This window comes from Stegostoma tigrinum, chromosome 5, assembly GCF_030684315.1.
Source record: "Stegostoma tigrinum isolate sSteTig4 chromosome 5, sSteTig4.hap1, whole genome shotgun sequence".
NCBI lineage: Eukaryota > Metazoa > Chordata > Chondrichthyes > Orectolobiformes > Stegostomatidae > Stegostoma > Stegostoma tigrinum.
Genome location: NC_081358.1, coordinates 111,736,344 through 111,756,618, shown reverse-complemented (window position 1 = coordinate 111,756,618; position 20,275 = coordinate 111,736,344). Strand labels below are relative to the sequence as shown.

Here is a 20,275-nt window from a genome sequence, read left to right as displayed (position 1 = left end):
GTACCCAACTTATAAAGAACAGGGATAGTAAGAACTGCCAGTGCTAGAGTCAGAGATAACAGTGTTGAGCTGGATGAACTCAGCAGACCAGGAAGCATCAGAGGAGCAGGAAAGATGACGTTTCGGGTTCAGACCCTTCTTCAGAAAACGATTGTCAAAGTTTGCTGTCTGTGTGGTAATGTCGGCAGCGGTTGGGGCGAAGAAGGGCCCTGACCCGAAATGTCAAATTTTTCTGCTCCTCTGATGCTGCCTGACCTGCTGTGCTCCTCCAGGTCCACACTTATCTCATAACAGAACAATTTTGTAGTCAGTCAAATATTTCTAACACATTTATGTAACCTAGTCTTGCGCAATAAAATTAAAAACAAACCCCATTTCCTAACAATGTGAAATGAGTGTTGGTGTGGAACTGACACCAAATAGATCATAAACCAGTTTCACAAAGGTTACAAAATTAATTAACATAGGTTCTTGATATTGGAGATAAACTACTACTATTAAAAAAAGTTCCTGCTATGAAACTATTTTATCAAATAAGTTAATTTTCCCCTTGCTATTCAATTTGACTTACGATTCTTTCAAATAGAAACTGTTTTTAAAATTTTTCTTGGGATGTGGTCATCACTGACCAGGCCAGCATTTCTGACCCATCCATAATTGCCCTTGAGATATAGTGGTGCGTGCTTTTCTGAGCCACTGCAATCCTTGACATATGGGGATACCCATGTTGTTGTTATGGAGGGAGTTCTAGGAGTTTGTCCAACCATAGTGAAGGAAGTGCAGTACATTTCTAGTTGAGATGGCGCACAGCTTACAGTGGAATTTGTAGGTAGTGCTGCTTCAACATAGCTATTGCCCTGGTCCTTCTAGCTCAAATTTTACAGGTTCAAAAGAGGCTGTCGAAGGAGCCTTAAATGAATTACTGCACTGCACATTGATGACGCTCTTCATCGGTGATGAAGGGACTGAATTTTCAGGTGTTGGATACCAATCATGTGGGCTGGTTTGTCCAGGATGGTGTGAAGTGTTGTTGGAGCTGCACTCATCTTGGCAATTGGAAAGCATTCCAATATACTCCTGATTTATGCCTTAGAGAACAAGCAGTGGGTGGACATGTATTCATTTATTTACTGCAGAATTCTAGCTTTTGACCTGATCTTGTAGCCACAATATTGTAATGGCTGGTTGAGTTCACTTTATGGTCAACGGTAACCCCAGGATTTTGATAGTGGGGAATTCAGTGAGGGTTATGCCATTGAGCATCAGGGCCAGTGATTAGATTTTCTCCTCATGAATATGGTTATTGCCTGGCATTGTGTGGTGTGAATGTTACTTACCACTTGTAAGCTAAAGGCTGGCTTGTTGTCCAGGTCTGTTGCACATGGACATGGATTGCTTCATCATCTCACGAGTTGCAAGCGATCTGACCATTGTCAGTTAGGACAAGCGAACTGTCATTAATCTCTAGAAGGTGATATTACATACTCTAAGCAGATACATAAAAAACCTCATTGGTGCCACCGATCTTGATCAAAGTCTACGGAACAGGTGAACTAAAACAGCCAACTTCTTAGTGCTGAAATGATCTTATAAAGTGATGACATGTCAAAGAATTAATCAGAAGGCAGGAGTGAAAGTGGTTAAAATGACCGATCAGGAAGTGGTCTATCTAGCCAATCTAAGACAGGCTATAACTTTTTCATACACCAGAAATCTTTGGTCATGCACAGAGGGTAGCAGCTAGCAAAGTTTAAGTAGTACTTCTTTTTGGTTTGATGCATAGAATGGAAGGCTGAGGACATAAGAACTTCAAACAACAGAACAGGAGACTTGTGCTATATCAACCAGTGTCATGAATTCGCATCCCAAAGTGGATCAAATGACAAACAATTGCATTTAATGAGAATTATTTATTTTTGCATTTGTTATGATAAATGCAATAAATTATCTAAAACGTGAAAATATTTATATCTGAAACAGGTCTTGTAATAAATCAGGACAAGGGAACTTCAGATTGAATTTGGGAGAACCAATCTATAAATGTGATTAACATTACACTGTAAGACCCAAGTCAAAGTTGACCTCAAAATCTTATAATCGCATGAAGTCTCTCAGCCAGCTTCCCGAATTTCAGCACAAGGCCCCAGATGGAAAGGAGCAGTTTGCAGAGTCAATATGGTTGCAATTACTCATCATTTCCAATACATATATTGGCCTAACTAGAGATAGACAGTGATGGCGGAGGGTTGTTTTTCAGACTGGAGGCCTGTGACAAGTGGTGTTCAACACAGATTCTCTGGGTTCACTTTCGTTTGCATGAATATAAACTATTTAGATGAAAATATAGACAGCATGGTTAGAAAATTTGTGGATGACGCCAATATTGGTGGTATAGTGGACTGTGAAGAAGGTTATTTAAGATTAAGAAGAGATTTTGATCAATTGGGTCAATGAGCTGAAGAGTAGTTGGAGTTCAATTTGGATAAATACGAGGTATTGCATTTTGGTAAACCAAGCTAAGCAAGTCTTACATAATTAAAAGTAGGGCCTGGGCTGTGTTGTAGAACAGAGAGATCTAAAAGTTCAGTACATGATTCTTGGAAATTTGCGTCATATGTAGACACGGTGATGAAGAAGGTTTTTAGCATGCTTGCCCTCATTGTTCAGACCTTTGAATATAGGGGTTGGGAAGTCATATAGAGCTTGTACAGGACATTGGCGAGGCCTCTTCTGGAGTACTGTGTCCAGTTCTGGTCACCCTGTTACAAAGAAGGATACTATCAAGCTGGAGAGGGTTCAGAAAAGAAAGATTTACCAGGATTTTGCCAGAAATGGAGGGCTTGAGTTATAAGGAGAAGCTGGACAGGTTGTGACTTTTTCCAGAGAGCACATGGGGTTGAGTGGTCATTAAGGTTTATAAAATAATGAGGGGTATAGATAAAGGTGGATGTCAGGTGTCTTTTCCCTAGGGTGGGGTTTTCAAGACTATGACGCATATTTTTAAGATGAGAGGACAGAGATGTAAAAATAAAGTCATGAAGGGCAATTATTTTTTAAGTAGAGAGTGGTTAGTGTATAGAATGAACTTTCAGAGGATGCGAGCACAGTTACAATGTTTAAAAGATATTTAGATAAGTACATGAATAAGAAATGTCTGGAGGAATATGGGTTAAGGACAGCCAGGTGGAAGTAGTTTAATTTAGGATTTTGGTCGGCATGGAGTGGCTGGACCAAAGGGTCTGTTTTCATACTGTATGACTATGACAGAGATCCATGATCCATCTAAATGCATGATCTCACATTTATTAGGACTGGTAGCACTGTTCTGCCCAATTTACCAGGTGATCAATAACAGACTGCAGCCTGAGACCATCCTCCTCACGAGCAACAATGCCACCAATTTCTTTATTAGTTATATCTTCTGCACTGACATCCAAGTCACTAATATACATAAGAAACAGCAAAGGTCCCAGCACTGATCCCTGCGGTACATTGCTGATCACAAGCTTCCAATCTCAAAAATAACCCTCCACCATCACCTTTTGCCTCCTATTTTCAAACCAACTCTAGATCCAGTTTGTCAATTTGCCTTTGATACAATGGGCTCTTACATTTTGGACCAGCCTTCCAAGTGGGACCTTGTCATAGTCTTACTAAAGTTCACATAAACTACAACAAGTACACTACCCTCACCAATATATATAGATACTTTTCCAAATAAAAAGTTAAATAGGATCTCCTTCCAACAAGTCCTTGCTGACTATCCCTGATCAATTCATGCCTTTCCAACTGTCAATTAATCCTCTCGTCAATTTTTTTTCCAATAATTTCCCGATCAATAATGTCAAACTAACAGGTCTATAATTACCTCACCTTTCCAGTCTGCCACTCCTGAACAAGGGAACCATATTAATTATGCTCCAAGTCATCTGACACTTCCCCTGCCACCAGCAAGTATTAAATATCTCGGCCCAGGCCTTAGCAATCTCCTCCCTTGCCTTTCATAACAGTCTGGGACATATTTCATCAGGCCCTGGAGATTTATATACCTTTATACCAGCTAAAACATCCAATGCCCCTTCCTTATTAATTTTCCTCACCATCACTACTGAAATCCCCAGGTGGTGGTGAGGAAGGGCGTTGCTGTTGTCACCTATATTTTTGACTTTTTTTGGGGGGAATTAAGATTGCCGACTCACAGGTACTAAACTAACACTGACTTAAATTGTTTCAAAATTCTGCACAACTGCTGGCTCTTATCAAAAGATGTGTTGCAATATACAAATGAATTTGAATTAGAAATCATGAGGTGGAATAAAAGACATGGGAGCACCAGCACTTGGAAGTTCTTCTCCAAACCACACACCATCCTGACTTGGAACTATATCATTGCTTCTTTACTGTTGTTCAATCAAAATGCTGAAATTCCCTCCTAACAGCACTACAGATGCTCTTACACCCCAGGGGCTCCAATAATTCAAGGCGGCTATTTTCCACCATTTTATACGGGCAGTTAGTGTTGAGCAATGCATGCTGGCCCAGTTAAAGATGCCCATATCCCATATTAAACAAAGACCTTTATAAAATGGGCAAAAATTTTAGCAAGCTAATATCAGAATTACCAATTGGATCACAAATGAAAAGTCTGCAAGCTGCCAGGATTATATTTGGAATCACAAGGTGGTAAAATTCACCAGATTCAAGACTCCACTGACAGGATATGCATTTTAATCTCAAACACATGAAAAGTCCTCTACTGTACTAGGTCTTGCATTTGAAAGCCCTGAAACATCTATCATGTTTGAATGGGGTAGCTAATTTAACACTAAATTAAGGAACCAGAAGGGCTTTTCCTGACAATCAACAATGGATTCATGGCCATCATAAGATAACTCAATCCAAATTTTTACTGAATTCAATTCCCACCACGTGCTGTGGTGAGAATTTAACCCAGATCCTGGGAACATTAACCAGGCCATCATCTCTCCTGGTCAACTTTTTCCTGTCACTGAATGTCAGCATCTTGCCATATGCACCTTTTAAGGTCAGACAGGAAAATGGTTGTACAGGCAAACACACAGGCATTGGTCCATCATCAGCAAAGGCTCAACCGCTTAAGTTGCATAGAGGTTACCCCACAAATGAACATTGTTAGTGTTACTGATATTCATAGGTGCTCCGTGAAAGAGAAATAAGCAGGTATTTTTTAAAAAAAGTGAATGAGAACTGACAATTTCTTTATTCTTTAGAATGCGATGATTCCACAAGGACTCTTACCATTCTTTTCAATGCACCATAGAAAGCATCCTAATCTGGATGCAACACAGCTTGTTATGACGAGTGATCTGCCCAAGACTGCAAGAAATTACGAGAGTTGTGAATGCAGCCCAGTCCATCACGCAAATCAGCCTTCTTTCCATTAACTCTGTCGAGACATCCCACTGCCTCATTAAGGCTGCCAAGATAATTAAGGACTCCTCCCACTTCAGGTACACCCTATTCCATCCTCTCCAATGAGGCAGAAGATACAAAAGTTTGAAAACACATACCAACAGATTAAAGAACAGCTTCTTCCCCACTGTTATTAGATTTATGAACAGACCTCTCATACAATAAAGTTGACTGTCTCTGCACCTTCTCTGCAGCTGTAACACTATATTCTAAACTCTATTCTATTACCCAAAATGTATTTATGTAAGGTATGATTTAGCACCCAAAACAATACTTTTCACTGTATCTCCGTACACAACAATAATAAATCAAGACAAAGTGCACATCACTGGCAAAGCCAGCATTTGTTGTCTATGCCTAATCATCCTTGAGTTATGTGGCTTGCACAGCCATTTCAGAGGGTCAGCCACAGTACTGTGGATCTGTAGTAACATGCCGCTCAGACTAACGGTGTTTCCTAAATATCACTGGTGAACCAGGAGAGTTGTTTTAAAATGATAAGTGATGGTAGTCATCACACCTTACATGGACTAAATCCATATTCTAGATTTTTGAGTAGAATTTAAATTCCATCTGCTCCAAATGGACTAGTCTACCAACGTTCTCTGTTCTTCTCGAACTCTTGACACTGTTACAAAACATGGATTTGCATCATGGTTTGACAATCATAGCAAAAATAGGAATAATGATGATTGGCAAGGTCAAACTGTCATTTAATGGACAAGAAGCAAAAAGTCTATTAAGTTAAAAGTACTTTTTTTAAATAACCTGACTAACAAACTTGCAAACATCAAGCAAACTTGATCATCTTTGATTTTAAGAAAGGTTTTCTAGACTTGGCAAAAGAAACAAAAAACTGAGACAACAACAGCATACAAGTGTCATACTTGGATAAATTAATTAAGTGGAACGGAAAAGACATTGATGGGTTACACAATTTATGTTCCAAGTAGCAAAGAGACTGTTCACTTGCCATGACTTCAAACAACTGAAGATAAGCTGCCTTATAATCAGCACCCCTTTAGATTAAATGGGTGGGTCGGACTGATGCGGCATATCAAGCCTAAATGTATGATGGCAGATTTCACAAAGTTTAAGCAGCATTCAAGTAACATCTTAATGGCAATATAAATCAATAAACAAAAAGGGATGCAATAAATTTTTGAAATTTCTGAAAGATGGGCAATTATCCTCTGGTTTTAGCAGAGCTCCTCTTGCATATTGGCATTGGCTTAATTTTGGTCCCATTAAACGAAAGCAAAATCAAAGCAGTGAATCTGCTCTTTTCTTGGCCAATTTCTTCACTAACATTGTTGTTGTCTCCTCAACACTGCTCAGTTCAACATGTCAAAATTTATGAACATCTCAACTATGTTCCAATCCAGGCCATCAGTATTGATCCAACAGTACAAATAGAAGTTAATGGAAATCATCTCGTAACCATATCTCAGTCATGGCTATCAGAAGGTCAAAGCTGGAAAAGTCAAGAGTCTGGAACCTCTGAAAAGGATACACAGAAAGGGAAGGGTGGTGGGCTAGCATTGTTGCTACAAGATGGAATAATTAGCCACATGGAATAATTCATAAAGTCTGCCCTAGTTTTCTAGATTAATATGCTGTGGATCCAGACAGGGATCAGGGTATTTTGGATCTGGTGACGTGAACTGAGGCAAATTTAATAAATTATCTCAGAGTAAAGGATCACCTCGGGAATAGTAACAATACATTACAACTCAGCATTCGGTTTGAGAATAAGAAATTTGACTCAGAAACAAATGTGCTTAATTAATTTACATGGCAAGGTCAGCATTGTCCCAGAGAATCACAGGGCAGCTCTCTCATAAGTCAGAAACAACTGGTGAGGAGTTTAATCGGAGATTCACTATACCTCAAGTTAGAGGTGAGTTTGAGAAGGTGGGACCTTCATGGTGACCTCAGCAACTGCAGGCAGAGTTTGCTGGAGTGGACTGGAAAATGTTTTGCAAAAAAGACGGTTTATGAATAATGGCAGAGGTTTAAGAAAGTGGTACACATCTCACAGCAAACATAGAGATAGTAAGAACTGCCGATGCTAGAGTCTGAAAAGTGTGCAGCTGGATGAACAAAGCAGGCCAGGCTGCATTTTTTCTGAAGAAAGGCCCAGACCCGAAACATCAGCTTTCTTGCTCCTCTGATGCTGCCTAGCCTGCCATGTTCATCCAGCTGCGCGCCTTTTCCAGCAGATATATATGTCAGTGAGGCTGAAGGTTACTAGGAAGGGCATAAACAGAACACAGTTAACCAGGGAAGTTAAGGATATTACCAGACTGAAAGCAAACAAACAACATGGTAAATTACAGGATTGGAAAGTTTCAAAAGCCAACAAAAGATGAAGAGAAAACAAATAAAAGAGTGAAATAATAAACCAAGGGCGAAATGGCAAGAACCAAAATGGATAGCAAGAGTTTCTTTAAATTTATGAGGTAACAGAGAGGCACCAATGTACATATGTCACTCAGATAACAAATGTGGGGAAATTCATGGCTGGAGACCCTAACAGTATTCTGGAAATACTAAACAATCAAGGGTCTAAAACTGGGGGAAGAAGGGAAACAAACATCACTGGAAAAAGAATGCTTATGGAACTAGTAGGACTAAAGGCCAAAAAGAAGTCCCTAGACCTTAAGGGCTGCATCTGAGGATATTAAAAAGAAAGTAGCTGCAAGACAATGGATCCACATATAGTAATCTTTCACTTAAATAATATTCAGCTCTCTTCTTCTTGCCAAAGTGCATTATCTGCCATTTTCCTTCATTTTCCATCAGAAAAGTTTTTGTTCAATCACTTAACCTGTCTACATCTCTCTGTAGACTTTTTAATGTCATTCTCACTACATTGAGTCGGTGCTGACCAAAAACAATTACCTAACTATTTTAATCCCATTTTCCAGGTATTCCCCTGCCTATGTGCATCAGGTCACACATATCCATACTGAATTCTATTTGCTACTGATCAGCCAATCTGAGCAGCCTGTCTATATCCTCTTGTAATCTTAGCCTACCCTCCTCACCATTTACTGCCCAACTAGTTTTCATATCATCTTCAAACTTACTGGTCAAAATGGGACTCATTCAGTTTGCGTATATGTTGTTTGACTCTGTAACCCTCCTACACACAATTCTAAATTATTTTTTATAGAAATCATTTATATACAAGGATCCCAACAGCGATTCTTCTGGAATTCCCCTGAACTTAGGTTTCTAGTAACAAAACAACCCTCAATCGTCACCCACTGCTTTCTGCCACTCAGCCAGATCTGAACCTAGTTAGCCAAATTTCCTTGGATCCTACAGACTCTTACCTTTTCTATCAATCTCTCATGCGGGACCTTATCAAATCCAAGTTCTGAATTCATATCCTATGTTCCCATTTTCTCACTTAATTATACGTGTATCCCATTTAATATTTTGACAACTTGGGGTCTCCTTTCAGAACAATCTGTCTCGATGGTTCCCTAAAATCTCTTTCTCAAAAACCCTAGTTAGGTACTATCTTCATTGCACTATTTCATAATTTTGGTATCCCGAATTTACAAAAGCAAATATAGGCCCTTGAGGAAATGCGCAGTAGGCTTTTTAGCCTGCTCCAGTATTCAGACCATGGCTGATCTGTCCCTCAATGTGTTTTGGCTCCATATCTCTTGATACCTTCCAGAAAAAGAAAGACTGAAGTTGGACTGGACTAAGCAAAGCATTGTAAAGCATTCATTACTGCACATTGACACGTGTGTGTTCTAGGTACAAAGTCCAGTCATCAATTAGCTTTTATGATAGATCTATATTCCTGTATCAAAGCAGATAAAGTGATACCGCCGAACCAAGTCAAACCCATTCATTCTATCCTTGATATTTTTGACTAAGGTGCACAAATTGATATTTCACGTAGTTTATCTGCCCAAGTGGAAAAAAAAACACTATGTAGAAGTTTTGCAGACCATCTTAACCACTTTTCCTTTTTTATTGACCTTTAACATCCTTAGATGCTAATTCATCGCAACCTAATCTGCTCACAAATTATACCATAGAAAAATGAATAAAGTTCGACCCAGCTGTAGCATAACAGAACTGTGTATCCATTTTTTAAATATAAGACTAGCAAGTTAAAGTAATTGCAAACTCCGATTTTCATGGGCCTTTTAAAATGCAATCAGATTAATATATTCCTTTAGAGACCCACTAAAAAGACTAAGTGAGGCATTTCATATTGCAACATGAAATGTGCAGTCCCTCAGATTCAGTTCAGCATCAACTCCAAGGTCCTCCAAATCTATTTTTGTTTATTCGCTCATGGGATGTGCGCATTGCAACTGGAAAGCAGTTATTGCCCATTCTTAGTTGCTCTTGAGAAGGTGGTGGGGAGATGCCTATTTGAACTACTGCAGTCCATGTGCTTAACCCACTATGCCATCAAGGAGGGAATTACAGGATTTTGACCCAGCGACAGTGAAGGAACTGCACTATATTTCCAAGTCAGGATGTTGAGTGGCTTGGAACACAACTTGCATGGGAACACCACCACCACCTGTATCTGCTGCCCCTGTCCTTCTAGATGGAAGTGATTAAGAGTTTGGAAGGTGTTATCTATGGATATTTAGTAAATTTCTGCCATACATCTTGTAGACAGTACACACTGCTGCTAGTGAGCATCAGTGTGGAGGAAATGAATGTTTGTGGATGTGGTACAAATGGGTGGCAGTGTCCTGGATGGTGACCTGGGCTGCTGTGGGAGCTGCACTCCTTCAATCAAGTGGGTAGTGGGAATTTTACCTATGACTTTACAAACAGAAACTGAAAGAACAATCTTTCAGACTCTTGTGTTGTTAATTTGTCTATAAATTTTTTGGGGCATACTAAAAAGTATGATTTCAATTATGAAAACTAATTTTAAGAATCACCTTTGAAGATGTTAGCCTCTTGGGAAGCAGTATAAATTAAGGTACCACTGGTCAGCAGAATTATCAGGTTTCTCTTTCAATTCAACATGCAGGTCATTTGGATAGAATTTCTTTTAAAAATTAATAACTGCTATAGGCCTCATTCAAGCATCACATTGCATCTCTTAAGCTATCAGTTCAGTTCCATGTTGTATTCTGTATTGTTAGATATCGCTATGAATCTTTCCTGTGGACCTTAGCCAAATACACAGCTGTAATATTTTGAAGGAAATCTGCTGAAAAATAATTTTGCCTTTTAAATTAATCATAGAAAGCATAAATAAAAGAGCTCTATTTTTACTTTGTATTGCAATAGTTTCCATTAATTTACTTCCTGCCTTTGGCAACACACTAATGAATTTGAAGTTCTCCTGCAGGCATTAGTCTAGCTTTTAATTTTCACTGAGGTCTCAGGTTAGAAAAAAAAAGTCACATTTCTCTCTTCTGAAATCAATATGGATTTCACAAGCTTCAAAATCTCCCCTCCCCCAACTACATCCCAAAATCAGCCCAGCTCGTCCCCACCTCCCTAACCTGTTCTTCCTCTCAGCTATCGCCTCCTCCCACCTCAAGCCACACCCCCATTTCCTTCCTACTAACCTCACCCCGCCCCCATGGCCTGTCATTCCTCCCCAGACTGACCGATCCCCTCCCCACCTCCACTGGCTCCATCCCCGCCCCTTTAAATTGTCTGTCTCCTCTCCATCTATCTTCTCCTCTATCCAACTTCGATCCACCTCCTCCTTTATTTGTTTCGGAACCCTCTCCCTCTCCCTCTCCCCCTCCCCCTCCCCTCCCCCTTTTCTGCTGAAGGGCCTAGGCCAAAAACGTCAGCTTTTATGCTCCTAAAATGCTGCTTGGCCTGCTGTGTTCATTCAAGTCTACACTTTGTTATCTCAGATTCTCCAGCATCTGCAGTTGCCAATCTCTCTCCAGTTCTGGTCACACTGCTTTAGGAAGGATATTATTAAGCTAAACAGGATTCAGAAAAGATTTCAATGTGGACTTCACAAGCTTCAAAATCTCCCCCTCCCCCACTGCATCCCAAAACCAGCTCAGCTCGTCCCCTCCCCGCACTGCTTCACAAAACCAGCCCAGCTCGTCCCCGCCTCCCTAACCTGTTCTTCCTCTCACCTATCCCCTCCTCCCACCTCAAGCCGCACCTCCATTTCCCACCTACCAAGCTCATCCCGTCTCCTTGACCTGTCTGTCCTCCCCGGACTGACCTATCCCCTCCCTACCTATACTCTCCTCTCTACCTTCGGTCCGCCTCCCCCTCTCTCCCTATTTATTTCAGAACCTTTTCCCCATCCCCCTCTCTGATGAAGGGTCTAAGCCCGAAACATCAGCTTTTGTGCCCCTGAGATGCTGCTTGGCCTGCTGTGTTCATCCAGCTTCACACTTTGTTATCTTGGATTCTCCAGCATCTGCAGTTCCCATTACCTCTGTTCAGAAAAGATTTACTAGGGTGTTGCCAGGAATAGAAGGTTTGTGTTCTAAGGAGAGACTCGATAGGCTGGGACTTTTTTTAAAAAACTGAGCACAGGAGGTTGAAGGATGACCTTATAGATGTTTACAAAATCACAAGGGCTATATACATATATATATATATATATATATATATATATATGTATATGTGGTAAATGGCAAGGATCTTTTTCCTAGGGTGGAGGATTTTAAGACTGGGGGCACGTTTTTAAGGTGAGAGGAGAAAGATGTTAAAGACGACTTGAGGAGCAACTTTTTTTTTAAAAAAAGGAGTGGTTTGCATGTGGAATGAACTTCTAGCGGAAGTGGAGGATGCAGGTACAGTTACAATGTTTAAATGACATTTGGATAAGGAAATGAATAAGACATGTTTGGAGGGAAATGGGCCAAGCACGCGCAGGTGGGACAAGTTTAGTTTGAGATTATGGTTGGCATGGGCTGGTTGAACCGAAGGGTCTGTTTCTGTGCTGTCTGATTCTACATAGCTGGCATTTGTTTTGTTATCTTGTGCAGTAAAATTTGTGTTTCAAATGGTGGAATCTTGTGACTATTAACAAATAAATTGGGATTTTGAATTTCATGAACTATTTCAAAAGTTACTGAATCCACCCCAGATCATTATGTTGATCATTTGGGTTTGAACTTTCAGAAACACAAGATGGCCTCAGTAAGTAGGTCCACATTTTTCTGAATGCTTGCATATGGAAGGATATTGATATCCTCTAAGTGTGTAAAACTTTAATGAAGCATTGAAACATTAAACTAATCAATGACTAGCAAACATTCCCATGGTTAATCCCCAAAAAAAATTCCTGATCACAGAAAGATACAAAAATTAGCTCTAAGAGACATGTTAGACTTTAATGTGTACAATCAAAGAATTTGTAACATAAAATAATTTCTGTTCTAAGTTATGCCTCTTCCTAACTTTTACTTTTTACATGTTGAAGATATTGCAAATTTCAAATTTAGGCAGGTTTGGTTTGCAAATTTTTAATATTACCCCAGATCCAATTGGTAGAGAAAAACACAGAAAGAGGTAGCATTTGGTCAAGTTTGAGAAAACACCATTAGTCTTCAACTACATAAGATGATATTCAGATATACTTCATAATTCACACATTCTCTCGTCTTCAAATTAACCAGCCTAATTTACTGCTTCATCATTCCAGACGCATTGTTGGCATATCCCTCACACAGACAAGGCATCAACCATTTTACAAGCCATTTCACATTTCAATTTTCAAATAACAAAATCTAGCTACCAAAAATTCATGTCCCTTTTACAGTCACTAAGACATGGCATTCTCCTAGATTTTTCAAAATCATTCAATTATGTTAAAAATCACAAAATACATTTTTATGATTAGTAATAATTTGATCTGGCAGTAAAATCTGCTTCACAGTTATTTAGCAAACAGTTGCAAACAAAGGAGTTTTAAAAAATACCAATAGAAATTTGCCACATTTGCCTCCATAAACTGAAGTTGATCTAACAATGTAAGCAGAAAGCACAAGGACTTAACTCACCATAATATTTAATATTCAGCTTCCAGTTCAGAAAATCTTCCATATAAACAAAGCAGCTTGCCTGACTATAATGTAACGTGATTTCTAGAATATACGATTCAAAATTTCAGCTAACCAGAAGCACATGATTTAAATGAACACAGAAGAGGAGAAAATGGCTCTAGCCCTGCATTAAAACACCGACTAGTCTGCACTATGCCATACGCTGACGTGAGTCTTTTGTTGTGGCACAGCACCCAAAAGCTGCACATCAGAAACAATATACATCAATCACTGCAGTACACAACCACCAGACGACTCAGCAATGTTGTCTCGCAGATGGATAGGATGCTTATAATTTAATCTACTGTATAAAATTAAGCAGTTGTGTTGGTAATGACTAGCTCAATTCTCCAGATTAAAATACATTTTCAGTTTTTGATTTGGCTGCACTTATGTTCTTAGCATTGCTAATGCAATAGATTTAATTCTCCAAAATAGAATTTACAAACTTTATCTCAATATATTTCAAAACAATTAATTTGCAGTTAACTGCTGCTACAAACAATACTTTTAAAGCCTGAAAATATTTTGCTAATTCACATTTTAAACTCACAACATAAACAAAATGGGAACATTTTTTGGTAATCCCTGGAATATAAGTAGCCTGATAAGACAGTGTAGACTTGAAAATGGTATATTTTATTATTAGTATCTTGTAGCACCTTTTATCTAGATCTTCTTTCAAAGTCATAGCATGCTGTCATCACTTCACTGTTTATGGTTCATGATTTTTGTAACTTTCCCTCCGCCCTACACATCCCAGGGGTCTACGTAATCATGCACCAGCTGAGCCCTGCATCAACAGCCTTTCAGGCATTGTAGCGCATTGAAAATTACACCATGGACAAATTTCAAACAAAGCTTGCACTGGCCTCAAAAGACTAATTTGTCAAAATATCACAGCACATTACCTCATGGTGAAATGTGTAAATGTACAGTAATAATGCAAATACTGTGGGCCAATTATTGCATTTCAGTTCTCATATATATAAAAATTTGACATTCATTCATCACACTAATACAACAGAAAAACTCTACATGCAAGCAATGGCAAAATTTCAATTGGAATTTTCTACCACTAGGAACCAACCTTGTACATTAATCAAGATGGAAGATACATTCTACTGTTGATGCTACGACAACGATATCACCTTTCTTACAACAGTGAAACATACCACACATACTTAGTAGTGAAGAAAGTCCAAAATTGCTCTGTAAATTTATACACTTTGTGACGTCCCAGCATCTTCCATCAACTCTACAGTTAATAGCTTCATTCCAAGGTTATAAATGGAGTACATCACAGAATTTTGGGAGCTTGGCACAGAATCAGAATATCCTTTACTGTCACATGTACTCCAGTACAGGAATACAGTCAAAAGTTTCTACAATGGCTGCCTTTAAATGGCACCATCTTGGGTACAAGTGCCTAGATACAAAATGTGGAATAAATGAAAAGGTGCGGTTACAGAATAAAAAAAAGAATATAAATTAGCACAAAAACAGTGAAAAGTTCAGAATGATAAGTGCCCATCAATACTTAAGTTCCGGTCCTTGTCTGCAGGCCCCAGGGCACAAGGCCATGCTGCCACCACATGCTGTTTTCTATCAAGGGCTCACTCCACTGCCACTTCGGGAATCGCCCCTGCCTGCTTGGTCCTCTCTAACATGGGACATGGTCCACAGCCCGCTCTTTCAGCTCCACTGCGGGACTCAGTTCTCTCGCTCTGCTCTTGGTCATCTGCCGCCATCATTCCAGCCCATGCTGGATCCATTGCCGCACATTCATATGTTCGGATCTGTTTGGTCTCTGGTCACGATCCAACTCCTTTCCACAGGTAGGGGTAAAAGTTAACAGTTGGATGGGTCGGATGGGGTGGGAGTGGAATAAAAGTAAGTACTGCAAATGGGACAGACAGAAAAAGAAGGAAATGGAACTTGTGAGCAGATGAACTCTCATTGGAGCGTCTTGCCCTGCTGCTATCTTTCATCTCGAGTAGCAATTTAGTAAAAAAAGAGAAAGAAAGAGTGCTGCTTTTTGCCTTTGTTATTTGTAGAATGTTCTTTCTACTTCATTCTAGGTATATGACTAGTATTTGTTGCCCATTTAATAACTGCATATGATCACAATTCACCCAATTAATAAATAATATCTAGGCTCATTTCCAGATCATTGATTATTCAGAGATTTCAGCAGTTCACACTCCATATTACAATTTCTTATAGATCACATATACCAGTTTTAGTACGACAGTATTTATACAGAACAGCCAAATAAATGGGCAGGATCACAGTAGAAATCTTTTTAGCATGATTTCTGTCAAAGGCCTGAGAATTCTGCAGTGGAGTACAGAATACTCCAGCCACAGTTTTGAAGGAGTTTTATATTCCTAACAATGTTCACTTTGTCTGGGTACTAGGTTAACACCAATTTGGTGGAGTTTTTACAATGCTTTGGGTTTGAAAAACTGCAGAATAACCAAATTCTGATTAATACAGTCTGTGATGCAGTTCCGTGGTTAGATCCCAGATGTATGAACCCAAATCTGTACTCAAGGTCATATGACTAAAAATATTCATCTATTTCCCACCCCCATGTAAAAGTTTAGCAACCTCAGTTTTTAAATATCACATTTGAATAAATGTTTTGCCAAAGAAAAATGTTAAAAATACCCCTTCAGAACTCCGTTGTTATAATTTGTAAAACCGGTCATTAAAGTACTAGACTAGAATGGTTTCGAAACATTAAAGAAAAGCAGTGTACAAAAGTATTTCCTAGTGGCTCTGGATAAAATGGAGTTTTCTCCTGGATGAAGGGTAGTAAATCTCTGATCACATGACTACACATTGTCAAGAAGTGGTCCTTGGGTCACCCCGTTGGTGGAAAAGGTCTTCCTCTCCAAATTCAGCTTCTTCCTCCACATCTTCACTAAGTTTTTCAGAGATTTCTTACTGCAACTTCCTCTCCATCAGCGCTGACAATGACAGTCTTAATCTCATCACTAGTGCCCCAGCTATGACTTTCCACAAAAGGTCAGTAGGAGGACTATGGGCTTTACCAGCATCCAGATTTTGACTTCTTGTCCAGCCTTCAGAGTGTTCTTGGGAGTGAATTTGTAGGCCATTTCTTCCCCATCTTCAATTTGCCTCTTCAGTCTCCAGCCACCCAGTGGCTGATCCTTCTCAGATTTATTACTGAGACAAACAAACTTTTCCCTCAAGATCAGTTGGCTCAATACTTAATCGAACCACTGCTAGTGTAAGTCTGCTGTATATGACTGCTGCTTTCATGAAGTTCCTCTATTTCTACATGCTTACTCTTGGCTGGGGAGGTGTGACCCACTGCTGGATGTAGCACAGGACACTTATGCGAGAGGAAGGACTTGGAGACGGCTTCAATCTCTCTTGCTCGCATTCCAGGAGTTTACAGTGGGCTTGAATTTCCATGTCAAGATCCAGTTTGACATCAAGGAGGTCTTCATATTCCTGCAACTGCTCCTCCACAGCATCCCTCAGGTCAGCCATTTGCCAGTCTCTTGCCTCCAACATCTTGCGATATTTATTATGGTCATTAGCCAGCATCTCTTCCAGCTCCCTAATTCGAGCCTCAGAAGCAGCCGACTGCTTCTGCAGGGTTCCAAGTCGGTAGTTCAGACTCTCAAATCCGAGATATGCCTCCTGTAGTTCTTCTCTTGCCCGTCCCTAACTGCACATAAAAAGGCAATGCTGAGCCATGTTCTTGAACTGCAAGAGTGCCTCTAGGGAGGGAGTTCCAGGATTTTGACCAAAAATGAAGGGACAACAATACAGTTTCAAGTGAGAATACAGTGTAGTTTGGAGGGGAATTTGCAGTTGATGTTCCATCTGCTGCCTTTGTCCTTTTAAGTAGGTGACATCATGGGCTAGAGTAGTGTTGTCAAAGAAGGATGTGCACATAGCATACGTTACTGCCACTGTACATTGTCATGGAGAGGTGACAATCAAGTGGGCTCCTTTGTCCTGAATAACGTCAAGTTCTGAAGTGTTTTTTTGAATCACAGTGAACCACACAAGTGGGGAGTATTCTCATATTCTTGATTTGTGCCTTGCAGATGCTGGAGAGGCACTCAAAAGGAGACAAAGGCAAGTTACTCATTGCAGGCTTACAAGCTTGTAACCTGCTCTTGATAGTTTAACGTGCTATCAGGAAACTGTCACAGTCAGTCAATCATGTAAGGAAGTAATAACAGATTTGGAAAGTCAGCTCAGTCAGTACAGTTTTATGTTTGCATAGCACAATACATCACATTTGACTAGTTTGCTTGCTACAGAAGTGAAGAACTCCAGCAAGGTAGACAATGGGGATTCTGGATGTGGTATATCTGGGCCTTCAAGAAGGTATTTGATTAGATGCTGCACCAAAGATTAATACTGCCTTACTTAACGTTACCTTGTGTAAAATTATTAGCTTGAATAGGAGAAATAGCTAACAGAAAGCAGATGTGCAGTAAGTGGGTCTTTTTCTTCTGGTTGGCAAGACCTAACTAGCAGGGTGCTACAGGGCTTGGTCCCCAGGCCCAAACTACTTACAATCTACAGTGACTTGAACATGGAGTTCAAAGAATTGACAATGTCGAACTTGCAGATGACACTTTAAAAGATTGGAAAGTAGGCTGCAAAAAAGAAAAAAGTTTACAAATGGATATGGACAGGTTAGGTGAATGGCCCAAAATCTGGCAAATGAAGTATAATGTGGATAAAAGAAAAGGCTATCCATTCTGGTCAAGAATAGAATGGTAACATGATCTAAATGGAGGGAAATTTCAGTGTTTTGGTGCAGACAGATCTGGGTGTTCTCCTCCACAAATTGTGGGGAATAACTAGTAGGCAGGTACAGTAGGTAGAAAGCAAGGCAAATGGAATTTTGCAATTTTTCTAGGGTGTAAAAGTAGGGAAGTGGTGCTGCAATTGTACAAGACATTAGTGATTAGTGCATATGATTTGGGTCCCTTACCTGAGGAAAGATGTCTTGGAAGTAGCTCGGAGGCTCAATGCACTTCTTCCAGGGAAGGGTTTGCCTTATGAAAAGAGGTTGAGTACTCTAGGCCTATTCTCTGGAGGGGAGTAGAAATGAGAGCCATTTAACTGAGGGTTAAGACGCTAAAGGTGACTGACAAAGTAGATGCAGAGACAATGTTTCATCATGGTGGGTAATCTAGCCTGAGTGGTCATTAGTTTTAAGTCTACTATCCCTTCTCCTAAAACTATAAAGGAAAATCTCCTTCTCAAAAGGGTTGTGAATTTCTGGAATTAACTACCTGAGTGGTGGATGTTGGAATATTGAGTAAATTTGAGGGGCTAGGCAGATTATTAATCAGTAATGGGGTAAAGAGTGATAAAAAGCAGGTAAGAAAGTGGGGGTGGGGTTGGGGTTGGGGCTGAAATGAGATCAGCCATTACTATGTAAAATGGCCAAGCGGCCTTTAGGGGCCAAGTTGTCTACTACTGCACCTAGCTCTGTTCTTGTGTTCTAATTAATAAGATGTTAGCTATGGCAATGCAGGTGAATTGCTGGTTTGAAAGCGGTATAATTTTGCACAAACACACCTGCACTAATTCCTTGAATTAAAGCTCCTTTAAAATGCACATTCAGCTACAGAGCTGGCGCCTGATGAGCAGAGATTCCAGAAAATTAAGTTACCTGGACACTTTTTTTAATCTTGGAGAATCCGTCACAACCTTCGTGTTATGGTGTAGTACAGCTCTTGTCAGTTATCACAGGCAGTAAGGTGTTACTGCAAATCAGTTGAGTACAGGGTCTCAAGGGAAGGACAAGTTAAACTAACTTCTGACCTTAATCACCAGATACAAGGTTCTTGGTGCCTACTCAAAATGAGGCAAAAACTGCAGGTTGAACTAATAGCCTACTACATCTTTTGTACAGGTGGTTATTCAAATAGAAGGAATGAAAACCAAAATGTGGGAATAGTAGTAACAATTATTGTTTTCGGATCAATGCCATTTTCTACAGCCAATACTTGCGTTTAGAAAGTTGTATCACATGTCCACTATCAGGGTTAAAGACTTCTCCTTTAACCCTTTGAGTGAAGGGGGTGGATCCAGTTGGCACAACATATAAAGGGGATAAGCAAAATAGTTAGGAGGAATGAGGCTCTACTGAGAAAAACTAAAGAATCAGATATACAACACAGAAACATACCCTTTGGTTCAACTTGTCCATGCCAAACAGATTCCCGAAATTAATCTAGCCCTATTCACCAGCATTTGGCCCCATATCCCTCTAAACCCTGCCCTGACATGCCTTTTCAAACGACAAAAGAATTTCACCCTGAGCAAATATTGAAGCACATTCTAACCGTACAAAATATGGAAAAATCAAGTAAGTTGACGAGATTGATTTTAGAAATCTGACAAATACTGTCTTTCAGTCTATCAACTTTTTTTGATGGGCCATGTATTAAATAAAACCTTTGTGGGTAGAGTGATCTGCCAATAGCTAAGAGGAGATTTAGGATGGCTAAGTGAAGATATTTAAGGATTATGCATTTGTATTTATGGGGAAGGAAAGTATAGCAAAAGTAAATGCAGATCGGAGGGTGAGACATAAGTCATAATGAGGAACAAGGAAATGGATAAAATGTTAAATACCTTGATACCTTACTTCACAGTCAGGGGGAAAATAAAATGGTAGGGAACCAAGTGTCCATTGAGGAACTTTGAGTGTAATATTAGGCAAGAAATATAAATGGGGGAATTAAAGGGACTAAGCCAACAAATATCATGAGCCTGCT

General features: G+C 39.7%; 1 protein-coding gene across 4 annotated transcripts in view; it reads right to left on the bottom strand.

Moving 5' to 3' along the window:
- LOC125451742 (focal adhesion kinase 1) overlaps positions 1-20,275 on the bottom strand; it is a 481,699-nt gene that overhangs the window by 381,935 nt on the left and 79,489 nt on the right. Inside the window, exon 2 of one of the 4 annotated variants that reach the window (XM_059646207.1) lies at positions 18,478-18,577. The exons of 1 other annotated variant lie outside the window; for it this stretch is intronic. Coding sequence is in view for 1 of the 3 variants with exons in the window: in XM_059646200.1 (XP_059502183.1) it covers positions 13,443-13,485 (43 nt within the window). In the remaining 2 variants the exon portion in view is untranslated. Of the gene's footprint in view, positions 1-1,337; positions 1,416-13,442; positions 13,630-18,477; positions 18,578-20,275 lie in introns of those variants that run through there. 2 more of the 4 variants (XM_059646200.1, XM_059646208.1) reach the window with 2 other exon arrangements.